This window comes from Catharus ustulatus, chromosome 4 (assembly GCF_009819885.2).
Source record: "Catharus ustulatus isolate bCatUst1 chromosome 4, bCatUst1.pri.v2, whole genome shotgun sequence".
NCBI lineage: Eukaryota > Metazoa > Chordata > Aves > Passeriformes > Turdidae > Catharus > Catharus ustulatus.
The window spans coordinates 62178797-62196881 of NC_046224.1; the positions used below are offsets into that span (position 1 = coordinate 62178797).

Here is an 18085-nt window from a genome sequence, read left to right on the forward strand (position 1 = left end):
CAGTTTCTTCTCAAGGAAACATGAGTGGTATAAATTTTAGACATTCATATGCACATAATTTTGCTCTTGGAGCCAATTTAATAAAGTTTCTTTCATTAGCAATATTTCTTGCTACTCTAAACATCGATTTCTTGCCAACTCCTATCACTGCAGGCCAGTAACACACGTTGCAAAGTTGTTGCCATGTGGAAGAGGAAATTGCTATGCATGCTACCTACTTTGGGAATGCACATGGTATGGTTTATTGGCCTGGGTCAAAAGTCTTTGCACAGTTTTGCAAGCAGGAAGTGCTAAGGACAAATTTGACACAAGTTGACTGTGACAATTTCTGTTTCAGGATTACTTGAGAAAAATTTTCTGATCCCTCCAGTGTTTTAAGAGTGTCTGCTAAGAAAGGCAGGAATACATCAGTTAATAATATCAAAGCAAACAGTCATCAGAAATGTCACTGGTGCAAATCAAATCTCTGTGCAGATGTGCTATTGACAGCCAAAGCCTGCACAACAAAAAAGCTCAGCAGAGTCTGCTGGTGAAATCAGATTCAAAGACTTATACCCTTACAAATTAATTTTATTATCCATGGAATTGTTTGGATAGAAAGGGACATTTAAATGTCACCTAGTTCAAACCCATGCAAAGAGCAGGGATTTTCAACAAGATCCTGTTGATCAGAGCTTCATCCAACCTGACCTGGAATGTTTCCAAGGATGGGGCATCCACCACCTCTCTGGGTAACCTATGCCAGTGTTTCCCCACCCTCATTGTAAAAAAAATTCCAGTGAACAGAGACACCTTTCCCAGATGAGAAAATAGTGGAGGTTAAAAAATAACCAGAAAAATCTTGCTATTTCTATGAACCTACCGTGATTTAAATGAGGGCAGGGGTAGGAGAGTGAGAAGGTGGAAGTCTCTCTAAGGCTTCAGGATTGTTAGAATAAGAAATAAGAACAAAAAAGTAAGCAGCTTGGAAATGGGCATCCCAAAATTTAAGTGGAGTACTTATCCTCAAAAACTCCTTTACCTGTAGCGCATCATGCTGCAAAACACATCCTGAGACTGCTCCAAGTACTGTCCCTCAGGGAAGTGCTGCCTTAACAGGATTAATTCACTTCATAACAAAGTGCAAAGAGAATGTGTGATTGGCCATGGGGAGTGGGCCAGACTCCAAGTTTTGACAGAAATGAGTAAAAGAGAGTAGATACATGGATAAAAAAAGCAAGGACTGCCTGTGATTAGGGTACAGCCCAGTGAATTGCAGACCTGGAGTCAAGACTCTTAGCTAAGGATGTCATCCATCCTCAAAAGCAGGAGCAGCCTGGCAGGACAAAGCTGAATGTAGTGACTGCTCACACTTGGGTACATAATCTGCCTGCTTCTGGATGAAACCCCATCACCATTTGCATGGGGAAACCCAAAGGCTGCAGCAAGCCCCGTCTGCAGTTCCTCCTTCAGCTGCCTCATTCCAGATTGCCACTGATGCCTGAGGGAGGTTGCCTGAGTAAATCAGTGTGAAAATTAAGAAGTTCTGAAACAGCAGACAGATTTCTCTCTTTTCCTTAATATCATACCTCTTCTTACATTGCAGTAACCCTGCCTTTTTAAGAAATTCAGGAGGAAAAAAAAAATCTTGCTCTGGTCTTCTGAATTTGCTTCCCTTCTCACTGTCCCCAGCTCAAAATTAGAGAAATAGGTAAATAATCTGCTGAGCTGCCTCTTGCAGAGTGACACCCTTGACAACAATCCCAGCTGACAGGTTCAGTGCTGAGCTGCACCAAGTGCTTCCTGCCAGCGTGGGTGGTCTGAGCAGTGGATCTGACAGCTGAGAGCAGGGAGTGGACCCAGGGCAGCAACCGGGGCTGGGGAGGTGCAGCTTGGCTTTCATCTGCTGCACATTTGTCTGCAAATCCCACAGGCAGGGCACAGCTTGGCACACTGTGAGGCTCTTCCACTTGGGAAGCTCATCCTCCTGTTGTAAACAAATGTTTGGATCAATAATTCATCCATTCATTCTCCCTGAATCATCCCCGAGTGGCTGCAGTCTGAGGCGCTCGCCGTGGTTTATGATCCTGGCACAAGGGACTGATCTAAATTACAGGCTTAGTGTCCAGTGATTTATAACATCAGTAGCTTAAACCCTGACACTACAAGTCAGGACCATGAAATAGAATGATGGATTATCCCAAATTAGCCCTGCACAGGACAGCGCAAGAATGCCACCATGTTTCTCAGAGAATTGTCCAAACTTGCTGGGACCACTTCCCTGGAACAGGAACCCCCAAACCTTAGCAGACTATGGTGGTACCTCTTCATTTCTCTTTTTTTTTTTTTAACTTATTAACCTACTCATTTTGATGACCATGGTTTGACTCATCTTGGCAATTTCTAGAACTTGCTCCTAAAATTAAGAAATCCCAAACCATTCCCTAAGGGACAGCATAACAAATGGCTAACCATGGGAGTTCCAAGAGGTATTCTGAAGTCAAAACACAGGTAAGGAAAACTCCACTGTAGCTTTTCTTCATTGAGGGACAGACTACTGACCTGCTTCCTTTCTGAACAGGTGGCCTTAAATGAACCCTTAAAACAAATCTGACATTTTGGAAATCATTTTCAAGCTCACAACTTTTCCCACATCAGAATCAAGGCCACTGACAACAAATCCAAGCAATGCTGACAAACATCACACCAGTATATATTTCTTACTGGTAACTAAAGGTCCTTGTCCTTAGACCTAACCAACCAAGAAATTTGAGCTGTTAAAATACAGATATTTCTGAGGTATTCCTGAACATAAAATTTTTTACAGGGGAAAAAATGTCTATTTTTTTCACAATTGTTTAATTTCAAAAATTGCTAAGAGGCTTACTTAAAGTTTTCAGGAAGAAAAATCATCTCAGGCTGAAGTTAATGGGAAAAAATCAGTCCTAAAAGATAATTTTTCAACAATCATCATGTGCAGAAGGGGATAATAGAAGGGGCAACACAGACAAGATCCTAAGGTGAGTTGGAACAATTGAGAGGGAGATAATGGGAGGTGAGGGATTCTTGATGGCACTACAGACATTAGGGTTGGTATCCTAAACATATTAATAAAACATCCCCAAATCTGCTGTCATGCAAAATACCTCGTGTACACTAACAAATTTATAGAATTATATAAATCTACCATTCTATAAATTTTAATGTATTCATTTTAAATTAGATTAAAAATTGTATCTACAAATCAAGATTGCTTCTGTATGGTATTTAATTTTTTTGCCATAAAATGCCTTCCCCTTTAGATATTTTGAGAATAGTGGCTTGTTAAAACAGGAGTTGCCATATTACATATTTAACAGATGTCTGGTTTTAGATACCATGCCCATCGTGCCTCTCCCTGAATTCTTGTGTGTCCTAAAACTTGGGTTTGCCTGGATTATTTCTCTCCTTTCTACTTCCCCACCCACAGCATTCCTGCTTTCTCCTTCCCTGCCTCTCCAGGGTCTGCTTATGAGGCAGCTACAGGGCTGTGCTCCCCAGCAGCACAAAAAGACTGCAGTGAATCCACTGGAGAGCCATTAAGATGGTTGAGCGACCAAAGGACCTGAGGAACAAGGAGAAGCTGAGAGCACTGGGATTGCTGTACCACAGGAAAAGAAGGCTCAGGGGATCTTACCCATGTGGCAGGTTGGAGAAGACAGCTAAAACCTTCCCAAGGGCACCCCGTGAAAGGACAAGAGGCACAGGGCACCAATGGAAATGTAGGGAAAGCAACTTAAACATTAAAAAATCCTTGGTGTAAGGGTGATTAAGTACTGGAAAAGTTTTTGAGTCTCCATCCCTGGAAATACTCAAAACCCAACTGGAGCAACATCCTCTAGCTGACCCTGCTTTGAGCAGGAGGTTGGACCGGATGATCTCCAAAGATCCCTTCTAACCATAGCTATTGATTCTGTGGCCAAATGGTTTCTATGCCTTTTTTTTTTTTTTTTTTAGCTGGGAACCCTGGAATCTGACAGCATATTAACAGATACTGGGATTCATCATTATTTCTCTGTTGGCACTATGGTAGTCTCATAGCCCTGCTGGCTCACATGAAATATCTGCAAACTACAAGTGCTGGGGTATTTTTCTCCCTTTCTCATGACCACCTCTGACATATAGTCCTATGTAAAACTATGGTTATTGCAGAAAGGGGAAGGAAATTCCAAAAACTTACTCATTTCCATGTATTCTGGAGTCAGCCCAGTGAAAGGTTCCAAGATGTAGTCGAGATCCCATTGCTGAGGGTCCTTTGATTGGTTGGTGTCCATTTCCTTTAGCTCAGTTCTTTCATCTTTCAGCTTCCTGAAGAGCTTCTTGAGCTTCCTGAGGAATAAAGTTCAGATTGAACCAAGTCAGTTTTGGGGTTTTTTTCCCCTAAAAGATTAAGCCCAAGTCTTTGCACAGCAACACAAAATTAATCTTGTGTACTTTGATCCACCACAGGGCAAGTTTACACCATCATAGGAAGTTCTGATGGTTTTTATTGTCAGGTACAAGCTACTGGAGTTGAATCCAGCACCTTATAATTATTTTTCTCTCTAGATGCGTTTTCCAAGGAGATCTTCCAGAAGATCTTTGGACCTAAATAATATTAGTAATTAGTACTCTCAAGAACAATACAATGAGCACCTCTCCTTTAACAAAATGCAAAATGTAATGGTTTCATTCCATATTTCTACTACAGGCACTCTTTTATCTCACTATAAAAATTGGGAACTTCCAGTATAATAGAATTTTAAGGTAAAAAGTTATCAGACATTCATGGGTTGCCCAGAGAAGCTGTGGCTGCCCCATCCCTGGAAGTGTCCAACGCCAGGCTGGATGGGGCTCTGAGCAACCTGGGATAGTGGAAGGTGTCCCTGCCCATAGCAGGGGGTTGGAAATGGATGATCTTTAAGGTCTCTTCCAACCTGGCCATTGTGTGATTATGGGATATTTCCACACAAAGAGGGTGCAAGAATGTACTGACAGTACAAATAGCAGTATCAAACACTGTCCCACTGAGATGGGGATACACATTCAATTACACTGACAAATAAATTAGAGATTTTACACACTGAGAATTTCCCATGGAAAACCAGAGTAGAATGCGGTATTTCTTCAAAATCAAGGCAGCAAAATACAGTTGAATTAGCATCAAATAGCCAGATTTATACTTATTGCATATCTTTCTTTTGCAGATGATATTTATCTTCCACAGAAAATTACAGCACTATTTTACAGTTCTTCACATATGTGCCATGAGTGGAAATCCAGACTAATTCCAGTGATGTTTTGCCAGTAGTGTAAGCAGGGCTCTCCCACAGACTCTTCCCCCACAGCTTGTGATAAACCCTTTGAACTGTAGGTGTGTGGCCTGGATACAGGAATATTTGGGGGAAGGGGTTTCCTTTGGACCTCCAGGGAAGCAGAACCACTTTCCTGGACCCTGACTTCAGTAGCAGGGCAAGGCTGAGGAACAAAAGCTGGCAAACACAATAAAGGCTTTGCTGTGTGGGTTTATTGCTTCATTCCCAAACATATACTGAGCCATGGGATCGCTGTGTTCCCACACCACAGTGACTGAGGAATCTCTGCACCTACCAGGTTCCATTTCATCACCAATATGGAGGAATTGGACCTTTAAACAGGTCTAAATTGCATCAAGCCTTCTCAGATCCTGGATCATAAAGTTTCAAAAATCAACAGGACACAGCTTTTGTTTGAGGAAAATGTAGTTCTCAAGTCTGATGGCAGCATCATCAGTACTTTGGCATTACTGGTACCCAGGATGTTCAGATTACAGACTTTTAATGAAAGGGTGGGGGTAAATATAAAACAAAGCTTCACGAGAAAGAATTAGATGAATCCTTACAAAGACATTTACCTCCTACATCATGCAAACTCAGCCATTTCAAGACACTAAAATTCCCTTTCTCCCCCTCTGTTTTTATGGTAGCCAAGAGAACTTGTCTGTGACAGAGGTGATGTAGCATTCAGAGGGTAGAAGGCTGGGGCAGGATTTAAAACAATCAAAGAATTCCCAGGATGCTCTTCCAACATATCCTAATAATTAATTTCCTAATGGGAGGGACTCTCAGAGGATGGTGAACAGTAAATTCAAGACAGTGCTGGTTTCTGTTCCAATGAAATAATATGAGCTATAAATGTCCCTCACACTTCTGTGGGCAGATGAGAGTGAAGATCATCTCATTGTCACGGTGCAGCAGCAGCTGAGATAAAATTTGTGTGTGTTTAGATGTGAAATCTGTGCGCATGTGATCTAATCCTTCAGCTACAGCACCACAGAATGTAGTTTTGGAGTTTAATGCATACACACACCTACCACAAGAACTCAGTAACTAAAACAATTGTTGGTTTTAATGTTTATTTGGGAATATACCAAATCCAGGGCTCAATTGCTCAGAATAATTTTTAATTTTTCATCTGGTTATCTCTAAGCCAGGCATGAGGAGCACCTTTAACCATTTGGTGTTCAGCTTTGATGAGTGCCTGCATGTTTCTTTGTATGTATTTTTTTGAAAGATCAACTGACTGAAAGCAAGCCAAACCAATTATTTCAAATTTTCCACCAAAACAAAAAAAAAGTACCTTTGTGTCATATCCAAGCATGTGAAGTTTGATACCAAGCAGAAATGTGTCAGAAAGTTAAGGGAACAGAGAAGAGGGATTTGCAGGGTGTTATTCTCCAGCTACACAGCAATAGGGCAATGAAAATGAGTTTTGCAGAACTCTTTCTCTGTACTGATGATTGTGATGCTAAAACTGAGTATGTTATTTAAAAGCCTTTTGTTCAAAGCCTATTTCTTAATTACCCAGATCAACGTTTTTAAAGAAGATTGACAGAAGAAGAGTTCTTTTAGCTTCTGATTTGTTCCTGCCAGGCAGCCCCCCACAATGAGGAAGAGGTAGGTTTGCCCAAGCTTTGTGCTGAAGAGACTCATGCAGCAAAGTCTCATGACTCCACACAGAGCTGGGCAAAGAGGGAAAATTGTAGAGCTGTAGAACAGCCACTATTTCTGGTCCTTTTACCAGGGAATGGCAAAAAGCAAGGTGCATCCTTAAGGAGACTGAACAGCAGGTGAGAAGAATGAATGCAGGATGAGAAGGAAAGAAAATGAACAGGTTTTTGTCCGGCTGCATCTGGAGCAGTTAGAAATGACATTGCAGCTTCTCATAGGGGATTGGCACCAAATTATTGTGTTAGGTAAGAGGTGGGAACATGGGTGAATTATGCTGATTGTAATTCCCAGTATAACCAATAAGCACTGCATTATGCATGTTAACAAGCATCTGAAGTGTGCATAAAATCACTACAGCCCCACCTGTCAATAACCCTTGAGTTTCTGAGGAAAAATATGATGAGAGAAATCAAGCTCCAAGTGATCCTGGCTGGGCTGTAAGCACATGGTGATTAGGTGAAGGCTCCTTTTCAAAAATCAGAGAGATGATTCAACAGTTTCTCTATTGATACAATAAGAAGGAACAGCTGGATTTGGGGAATTTAGGGGAAAGGATGATGATGACTTGGGAAAAAAGAGAAATTTGTGGAGTGACACAGAGTGGAATGGATAGAGGCTGAAGAGGTGGGACATCTGGAGGGCAGGTTGAAAGAGGACAGATGCAGGAAAATGACTTTGTTGGAACAGGTGTTTGTATCTTCAGTGGCTGTACAATTGGGATTGTTCAACCTGGAAAAAAGAAGGCACAAGGGGACTTAACTGAGTCTTCCAGTGTCTGAAGGGAACTTACAGGGAAGATGGAGAGAGACTATTAACAAGGATGGATTGCAGGAAAAGGTGGAATGGCTTCACACTGACAGAGAGCAGATCTACATGGAATATGGGAAGAAATTCCTTTCTGTGAAGGTGGTGAGGCCCTGGTACAGGTTTCCCAGAGAAGCTGTGGCTGCCCCTGGATCCCTGGAAGTGTTCCAGGCCAGGCTGGATGGGGCTCTGAGCAACCTGGGATATGGGAAGTTGTCCCTGCCCATGGCAGGAGCTTGGAGCTGGGAGGTCGTTAAGGTTCCTTCCACACCAAACCATTCTGTGATTCCATGATTCCATGAATACTTGCTAGAACAGAGATGCATGTGGAGGTTTTACATGAAAAGACAGAAAGCCCCTAGAACCCAGCTGTCAGGAATAAAGGATAATTTATAACAGAAGGATTTTTAAGGCTCTCCTGCCAATTGATGCTTTTTGATCTGCAGGACAGTGGGAAAAGGTGTAGGGAGAAAGCTAAACAGAAAAGATTCTTAGGTTGAGCAGCTGGAGTACTTGTATCTGGAGAAAAGGAGGAGCAGTGACCCAGACTCTTGTGTCCTCACCTGTAATTTTCTTTCCTGCTTTTGGGAAGGAACACTGAAGATCCAGGCTTTTCTTCAGTCATATTCCTACAGTCTGTTCACATAAAGAAACACCTTTCCACATTCACAGGTGCAAGAAGGAGGCAGGGGGTGAACAAACATATCTAAACTTCTTGTTCTCCCACAAATTTTTGGCACAGCCATGCTTCCTTGGCACACTCAGATATCCTGGATTCTACAGGAGTTTCAGTTGTGTTTGTGGTTTATTCAGAGGAAAACAACAACAGTAAAAAACAGGAAAAGGAAAAAAATAGCAAAAAACACCATGCAAATCTTTAATTAAGAATAATTTAGTAAAGGTAAAAAGCAACATAAGAGATAATACCTATAAAGAGTTATCTTTAAATGAATTTTATTAACTCATTATTGGTATTCTCATCCAGTATATTCATGCATATTTTGAAGAAAGTGATGGAAATTGATGCTGAATAAAAGGGCCATAACCATGGCCTCACTAAATTCAATAGTTTTGCTGATCACTTCAATAGGGCCAGGATTTCACCCTAAGGGTTTAGCACCAAGGTCAAAGACAGAGAGTAATAAAAGAACCACATGGATTTTTTTTTTTTTCAATAAGTTCAGAAAAAACAAGAACTGAATAAAAAGGGTCTTAAAAAACTCTGGGTTAAGGCTTTCAAACCCTGCAGCCTTTTAGGGTCAATTCCTGTGGCAACAGTAAAAGAATGTGACACATCTGAGTGAACTGTGGCATATTTACATCTGTTAAACTTGTGAATTCCAGCCCCACAGAACACACATTGCAGTTCAAGAGGGCTTAGTTTTCTATAATTCAAATCTTGTTCAATTTACCTAGCTGGTTTGCTATTGCTGGATACAGAAATTTTAAAAAAGAAATCACACCAGGCTTAGGAGACCAGCAATCACATCTATCATAGCTGTGGCAGCGGTTTCTACAGAAACATTGAAGGGAAAAGCAAGGATGTGTCCCCCATGACCCCCAAAAAGGCAGGGCTGACATCTGAAATTTCCCTCATCACCCAGTACTGACCATGGATAAAGCAGAATGAAGAAATGGAAAGATGCTTTCCAGTTCTTTCCAGTTTGGGGTTCTAGGAATATAAAGGATGACTGTTGCTTGCAAACTTACTCTATCATCTACTTACCAGTATTTTTTGAGGAGAAAGAGAAGAAAATGGGATTTGGGATTTCTGAAAATCAACTAAAACACCTTTGTTTTTCTGGTGAATGAAATCAAAAGATTTAAAAAAACAAAAAACAAAACAAAACAAAAAAAACCCCAAAAAAACAAAACAAAAAAAAAAGCAAAATACAAACTTGAAATCCTGACATTTCAGTGAGGAAAAAAACTTTTTTGATGAGTATCATCAGATAACTCAGTGTCATGGGTTGCAATACAGATTGTGACCAAAAGTATGTATTCTATCACCATCTGTTGATACCAGGTGGGGCAGTGATTCTTAACTCTGGGGGAGATATTCTCTGCTAATGAGCCATCCTTTGAAACCAGGTGGGGCATTGTCCTTTATCTTTTCACAACCCATCTTTCCTCCAGGGAGATATCTTCTGTTAATGGGCCATTGAGTCCCACTGTGTGACTGATAAATTACTGCATCCCATTGGGAGATGGTCCAGCTAGGGAGAAGAGCCAAGCCTTTCGTACCAAGATAAAACCTGAGATTTTGGGACACCGAGGGAACTCTTTTTCCACTGGATTCCAGAGGAAAACTGGACTTTTCCACATCATCACCTTCAGAGGAAAACTGCACCTTGTACAGGAGCACTGCTCCAACTGAGCCACATCTGTCACTGCAGGAGGATGCAGCCACCATGGAATGGGACTGCTACCAACACCCTGCCTGACGGGGTGTCAGGTTGTACTCTGACTTTGTCAGGGTTTGGAGTTTGTTTCTTTGTAGTACTGTATTTCTATTTTAATTTCCCTAGAAAATAACAGTTATTCCTAATTCCCATATCTTTGCCTGAAAGCCCCTTGATTTCAAAGTTATAATAATTTGGAGGGAGGGGGTTTACATTCTCCATTTCAAAGAGAAGTTCCTGCCTTTCTCAGCAGACACCTGTCCTCGAAACCAGGACACTCAGCAGGGAGGTGCTTTTATGTTACAGATGTGCAGGGGACAGCACCAGATTCTGAGGAGCAAATCACCATTTATGATATCCCCTTCTGTCTCTCCATATGGAGAAGGTTAGTGGCAGCACTCTGCCCATGGGAAAATACAGGGAGTCAATGGAAGAATTTGTGTTATTCACCCAACTCTCAGTCCCTCCAAAGAGGCGCAAGGCTAGGGGGGATGAAAATGCAGCTGCTGGAACCCTTAAGGATCCAGCCACACCAGTACAGTGGCCCATAAAGGAATAGAAGGCTAAATCTGATTTAATTAGGTGCTCAGTGATTCTTCTGGTACAAACAGGTCCAAGGAGAAGGGCCAAGCCCTACAGATACACATAGAGAATTGCATACAATTCTCTAGCGTATGCAGACAAACAAAGAAAAAGCAGATACATTTATTCCAGCATGGCAAGATAGCATTGTGACTGAAATGAGGTATTTATCTAGGAAGGGGAGGATGAAAGTACATTTGTTTTCAAACAGTTTTGAAAATTGAGGCCATCACAGTTTGTTGGCTGAAGAGTGGGGGGAGCATATCCGAGGCAGAAAAATGGGATGAAATTATTGCATTCTTGCACAAAAGGGAGGGAAATGAAAAATAATTGGACATGACTTTTTGTTTGGACTGGATCAGCCCATGCTTTCATGAGTCAAAAATAATAAATACAGTATTTGTAACATCATAAAATCCCCATTAAAAAAGTCCAGTAGCAGTAAGTTTTTGGAAGACAAGAAACAAATTACACCAGGTTTACACTGAGAAAGCTTTAAGCCTTCAACATGTCAGATATTTTGGGAATGATTTACCACCCTTTTCTCAAAATAAAATGTAAACTCAATGAGATGCAGACAGAAAACAGGCCTCCCTATTGAACTTTGACACAAGAATAATGAAACCATCCATAATCTACAACTGATTTGTTTGGGAATTTTTCCTCTCTCTATTTAAATTCCTTGCAAGGAACAAAAAAGATTCTTGCTGAGAAAAGGGAGGAAAAGGACTCGTTTGAAATATATTTCATATCTTTTAAGAATCACTCCTCTTAATTTCTAGTTACCATCTTCACGGCCTTATGGATGTGACCTAAAAGCTGTTGACAGCAGAGCTGGAAGATTCTGCCTCATTTCAGTGGAGCTGAGATGTCTAAACCAGACTCTTCATCTCCAACACTTCACAGGCCACTGCCACCATTAAGCAAACCTCCCAAGAGGCAGGAGCAGGACTTTCTCAGTGGATTCCCAGTGCCTGAAGATCCCCATGGCGCTGGTGAGACACAGGGAGAGTTTTCCTGTTGTATTTGGAGCAGGCAACTGAGCACTGAAGCAGCCCGTGGCAGAAAGGCACTGAGCTGTCGGTGTCTCTGCTTGCCCCTGCATCATCACAGAAGGACATAAAGGCACCTTGGAAATGTGTGGATTTCATCCCTAAACCCATAAAACAGTCATAGATCAAGTAATAGATTTTAACATCTTTATGGGCTATTGCTTTCCCCCACACTATCTCCCCTCCACTTTGTGCTAATTTGTATTCAATGCTGCTGTCCTGAAAGCTTCTCTGAAACTTCCCAGGAGATCTATCATATCTTGCCTGTTTTCCCTGGTTTCTAAAATTAATTTAAATCAATTATTTCATATATTCCATCATTTTCTTTAAGCTATTTAGTGAAGATATAGCCAATTATTCAACATAAAATACAACCAGATCATTCCACCACAACCAAAAATGTGATTTATCATCACATTCAATTAGAACCCACTGAAGGCAGTAGCAAAAGTCCCATTTAGCTGACTAAGGATCAAGGCTTTGATTTACTGTGCCATAGGAATAACACATAATGGAAAAGATTGGGATACGTACGGGATTCCAATTTCAAAGAGATTGTTTTGTATCAGTTGCTTTCCGAGCATGATGATGCTCAGCTGAATGCAGAGCTCCATCAGACACCCTCCTGGTGCACACTGCAATTAAACAAAACCAGAGTGTAAAGGGATTAAGAGAATTAATTTTAAAATACTCACTTGGGAGAGCTCCCAGTGTCTCCTTGTGCCCACTGTCCCTGCCACCAATTTGTGTGGGATCATGGACTTCATCCATCACTGCAAATCTGTGCTTGGCAAGGTATTTCATCTCCACTTATAAAACTGCATTATGGAAAAAAATGCAGAGCTCTGAAACAACTCACTGTGCCCTGGGACTCCTATATTTCCTTAAAAAATATTTACTATAAAATCAATGTAATAAACATAAAGCAGGATCACCAATACTTTTCCAACCTGATATCTCCCAGGAGGGAAAGAAAACCTTCAATCTTGCAAAGACTTTTATGTCAGCTTTATTGTCAAACCTCGAATACATCTCTCAGCTTTCAAGGGAATACCCACAGCAATGCCCTCCATGAGGGATTTTTTTTAAAAAAGAGATGTTTATAGGTTTAGCACAAAATGGCTCCAGGTTTTTAAGCTATTAAAATGGCCAAGCTTCAAGCAATCTGCAGAATGGGAAGCCAGATTCACACTTCCCAAGGGCCTCAACCAAATCATGGAATGTTTGTGCCTTAGTGCCCAGTTGGGAAGCACAGAAATGGTGAAGGTTCACCTAAGAAAGACCATGAAATAGTCAAAACCGCAGAAATAAAGAATACAAAGTTGCCTTAGATGGAAACCCTGGGTTTTGCCTATTCAAGTTGAAGATTTAGCCTCTTGTTTTAGCATGTGTTTTCTATTTTTCCCGTTGTCTGTAGTCCACTGAGCACTGTATATATATTTCTTTGTGTAAAGGATTTTACTTGCAATTTGAATTTCATATGTACTTACCTCTTCCATCCTATAACCTTCAAACACATACACATAACGACCAGGACGGCCAACAAACCTGAAAGAAATTATAATACATAAATCAGTATAAAAACAGAAAAACAAGCTATTTTTTCCACCATGATTTAATATAAAAACACCAAAAAAAGTTGACTTTGAAATCAAGATTATTCATTTGTGTTAGCCAAAATATTTCAGAAGTAGTTTCTTCAGTATGAATTTTCAAGGGCTCAGCACATATTCAGCTTTATTTCAAAGCAACAGGCCTCTACAAATGGTTTTCTACTTCATCTGGATAAAATAATTTTAATAAAATATTTTTCAGTGCTAAAAAAATGTAGTAATAAATGCCCTTACTTGATTAGAGGTGGTAAATAAATCTGGAGACACATATCCTAATTCACATTCACTTACATGTGAATAATGCCCCAAATGGAATTGTTTGCACATCTATACACAACCAACACTCTTCTGACTACACCAGGAGAAGCAATATTTACTTTATTCTAACCATACAACACAAAAATACGGTCAAAAAAATGACAGAATTTTGTGCCTTTTTGTCATTGGTGTCTTACAATGTTTGCAACCTCTGGCAAAATGTATCATTAATCCTGAAATGAAAGGTGCTGGGTAGGATTAGTGAAGAGATTAGTGAAGAGATTAACAAACTTTACAGTCCTCAAAAGGAAGAGCAAAACGGTAGGAAACAGAATCCAGAGGATGTTTTAAACATTTTTTCCCAAAGTTTTAGTAAAGAATCATTTTAAGCTTCCCATTCAAAAGCATGTGGATGACTGGGTCCCAAAAGACAAGGATTCTGAGCCCATAGGAAGTCACACTTATTTAGCAGGACAGCTGAATTAGTTTTTTGGTTAATCACTTCATTTGCCAGTTGACCGTAACTATTTCTTAATATGATACGGGAGAATAATGCAAAATAATGAGAAAGTAATAGAAAAAAAGAGTTCTCTAATTTCAAATGAAACAGGAAAACCTTTCTTTGCTGAATGATGCTTCAAGGAAAATTTGCTAAACTGTGGAAAGTTCAGTAAGCACCATTTATTATAGAAACAACAGTTTTTTTAAAACTAAGATGAATTATTAACTTTAGATAACCCTGTCAATGATATTTTTTCAGAGCTGGCAAAGATGATCAGTCCCAGGCCTTTGTGCCCATTTTTAAACACAGATCCACTAATATAGAAACATATATAAAAATGCATATACAGAAATATATATACACATGTAAAGGATATTTATCCTACCTTCCTTTAAAAAAGGCAACATAAAAAATTGATGCGTAAGAATTCACAAACTTCAGTAGGAATGCCTTCAAAATCAGTCTTTCCTCAAAAGTTTTCTCTGTCTTTGGTATTTCTGGGGAAAGAAAAAAAGCAAACCAGAGACTTGAATCAGTAAGTATATAAAAATCACTGAATCCCCAAACATGTACAAAAAAACAAACCAAGCTTCAGACTCTGGGCTTGTATTAGTTTTTCTTTTGTACCTCTAATTTGTACCAAAGCCACTAGGTCTGTCACAGAGTCCTGATTTCCAGAGATATTCAATTCCACAAAGCAAAAACACTATAAATTACCTTGCTGTATATATGGATATTAACATACACGAGTGTATCTGTTACACAGTTGCACAACTAAAAAACCAAAACATTCATATTCTCAATTGAGAACTGCTGAAAGGAAAGTAGAAAGACTTTCAACCAGGAAAAAACACCTTAAAAGCATCCTTAACTTTTAGTCCACAAGCCTTCTTTTCTGTGGTGAGATTGTTGGTATAGTTGATGCTAAACGCAAGACCAAATACATTTTTTAATAAGGTATTACGTGAGTTAAGTACAAAATAAAGGCACGTTTTTGTTTACAATTCACTATGTATGTTCTGTATTTCAAGATTTCTTGCTTTAGATATTTTCAGTATTCATTATTCTGTTCCCAGATTTATTTTCAATTTCTGTGAAAATTTTCTGGCAGCAGAAAACACAGGTATAAGATAGAGGCTTTTCAATCTGTCAGTAGGATCCTTTTTAAAAGATTTTATATTGGTGAAACCCTTGTGTTTCTCTGCTCATCCTAAACTGTATCTAATATGAAAGAAGAGAATTTTATTATTAAATTTATCATTCTTGGCTGAACTTCAGTGGCACAAAAAAAGTGTAGAATAATAAGAGCTCTGGTTTAAGGACTTCATTAAACATGCTGATGTACTTGTAAAGCTTTGTTTTAGGCACAGTTTGAGTGTTCTGTTTGCTGATGTTTTGGGGCGTTTTTCTTAAAGACACAGTGAGATAACTTTTGCACTAAAGGAATAGAAAAGCCTAATGAACCCCTCACTGCCTGGCTTTCTCTGTGATACTTTCAACAACATTTTCATAAAAGATCAGTCCACAGCCTGATGAGCCCTAATGCATAATCCACCAATATGTATAAAAAAAGCTTAATTAAACCTTCAAACAATTTGTAGGTGACCCCATACACTGAATAGATCCACAAGACAAAGGCTCAGGACAACAGGAATATTGAATAACAGCAGTGCAGCTTTTCATTTGAGGGAGAAAAATCCTAAACTCTGCTTTACAGAGAACCCCCCCAAGGATGAGCTCAGCCTCTGGAAGAACATTTGCACACCATATATGGTTCCAGAGGCTCCGTCAGACATCCTATACCATAGCTTTAGAGGCATGTGTAGAATTTGTCCTCCAGCTCCTCGGGTGTGCTGCATGAGAAATGCATTCAGCCAGAATAGGTGCATTAGTAATGAAGAAAACTCCTTCATCCCAAAAAAATGAAACACTCAGTGCTGGGTTGTTATGCCAAAATTGGGCAGCTGGAACTTTGCAGGTGGCAGATGAGATGAGCTAAAGGTGGAATGGGCCTTAGCTCTCTGAAGGAGCTGCTGCGTTTGCAAGGGACAAACATGAGTAGCTTTCATTTTGTTCCCGTTTCACTGGTTCATCCTTGGCCTCAGTGAATTCTCCCCTATGAGGATGGTGAGGCCCTGGCACAGGGTGCCCAGAGAAGCTGTGGCTGCCCCTGGATCCCTGGCAGTGTCCAAGGCCAGGTTGGATGGGTCTCAGAGTAACCTGGGATAGAAAGGTGTCCCTGCCCATGGCAGAGGCTTGGAGCAAGATGAGCTTTAAGGTTCCTTCCAATCCAAACCATTCTGTGATTCTGAGTTACAAGTGAGATGTAAATCTTGTCTGGCACCACCTGATTATTGAAGATGATCTACTCTTCCTGGGAATAGCAGGACACCATCTGCACTCTGGCTGGTCTCATCTGGGATAAAGGGGCATCAGTGTCCCCTTCTGCTGGGTCCAGAGGAGCCCTGCTCCATCCTGGACAAGTTCTCTGCATTGATAATGACAAAAGTCCCACTCTTTTCCTCCAGGCACTGACTGAGGAGGTATTGAGGCATATGCACAACTGTGATCCTATGATTAACACAATTGCTATCAGAGCTATTCTTGTGCTTACAGATGTATTTTTCACCTGAACAGAGATTCAAGTGTACTTGGGGTTTGAATAGAAACTTAAGCTGTCAAGAGCTACTCCTTCAGCCCAACAAGTGTGTTCTTCAGCTTGTGGATTAAGTGCAGCGTGACAAGAGAATTGAGTATGTTTTTCTCTTCTCAGCAAAATGAGAGTTCACAAGTTAAGCAGCATTTATCAGCATGCATGAATTGTAATTTTTTAAAACACTTTGATTACATTTGGCATCTGAGCCTAGCGCTGGAGAAAGCTGCCTGAGTGAACTCTTGTAATTTGTAGCACTAGAGATTATTCTGACTGGATCTTTCTTAAATAAAACATCTGATGGTTGATCAGGAATGCTGCCCTAATAAAGATAGGATTAGAATTAAATGCAAAGTGACAAGGGGGACAATAATCAGCAAGTGAGAATTTTTTTATTTTACAGTTCAGCCTGGTGCACATTCCAAAGGGGGAGATTTTCCTCCTGTACTTGCCTAAGAGAGGCCATGGCAGCACCCAGCACTTCCCAGCTCCTGCCTAGAAGCTGCTGGAGAAGTCTCCATCTTTTCCTACTCTTCCCACACAGCTGGGTCACTCTTTAACATTTTTGCCCTTTCTTACCTGGGCAGGTGCAATGAACAGAATTGACCAGGTCACACACAATTAGCAGCCTGTCACTTATGTGAAAGCTGAAAATCTGGGTACAATTTTGGCCTGGACAGTGGGCCTGAGCTCATTTATGCCACTAGAACAGAGTCCATTTTTGTGGCCCTGTTACAATCTGCTCAATGCCTGGTGCAAAATAGAAATAAAAAAACAAATTAACCCACTAAAGTAGCAATTTGCTTTGTCTTAATTTCTTTCAAATACTTTAGGCATTTAACAAATAGGACCATACTTCCAAAATCCAGGATTGGATCTCTAGTAACTGTGAAACTGTAGTTTGTAATGTTCTTCCAAAAATAGGACTGAAAGAGATGCTTTCATTTGTGAATTTAAAAGTATACTGAGAAATTGAGAAGAAACAGAAGTCTTAAGAGTAAAGGCACTATCAGTAAACATCTTCAGTCTAATTTATATAATAAAAAAAAACCCCAGTCTAAATAGTAAACATCTTTAGCCTAATGTATATAACAAATCAATACTTTAGGCCTAAACCTCTTTAGTAGTCAAAGGAATTACTTCCCTTCAAAAGAAATAAATAGCCGGGCTTGCAGCAATATTGTGATGTTTGAAATAAATTTTGAAAGTCCATCCACTAACTGCAATAGAAAT

The 18085-nt window shown here is 40.1% G+C and overlaps 1 protein-coding gene across 1 annotated transcript in view; it reads right to left on the reverse strand.

The window, feature by feature from the left end:
- LOC116995534 (anoctamin-2-like) overlaps positions 1-18085 on the reverse strand; it is a 150212-nt gene that overhangs the window by 13215 nt on the left and 118912 nt on the right. The window contains exons 17-20 of the mRNA XM_033058334.1: positions 14585-14696; positions 13317-13374; positions 12361-12461; positions 4199-4347 (exon numbers count right to left, since the gene is read on the reverse strand). Coding sequence (XP_032914225.1) covers positions 4199-4347; positions 12361-12461; positions 13317-13374; positions 14585-14696 — 420 coding nt within the window. The remainder of the gene's footprint in view (positions 1-4198; positions 4348-12360; positions 12462-13316; positions 13375-14584; positions 14697-18085) is intronic.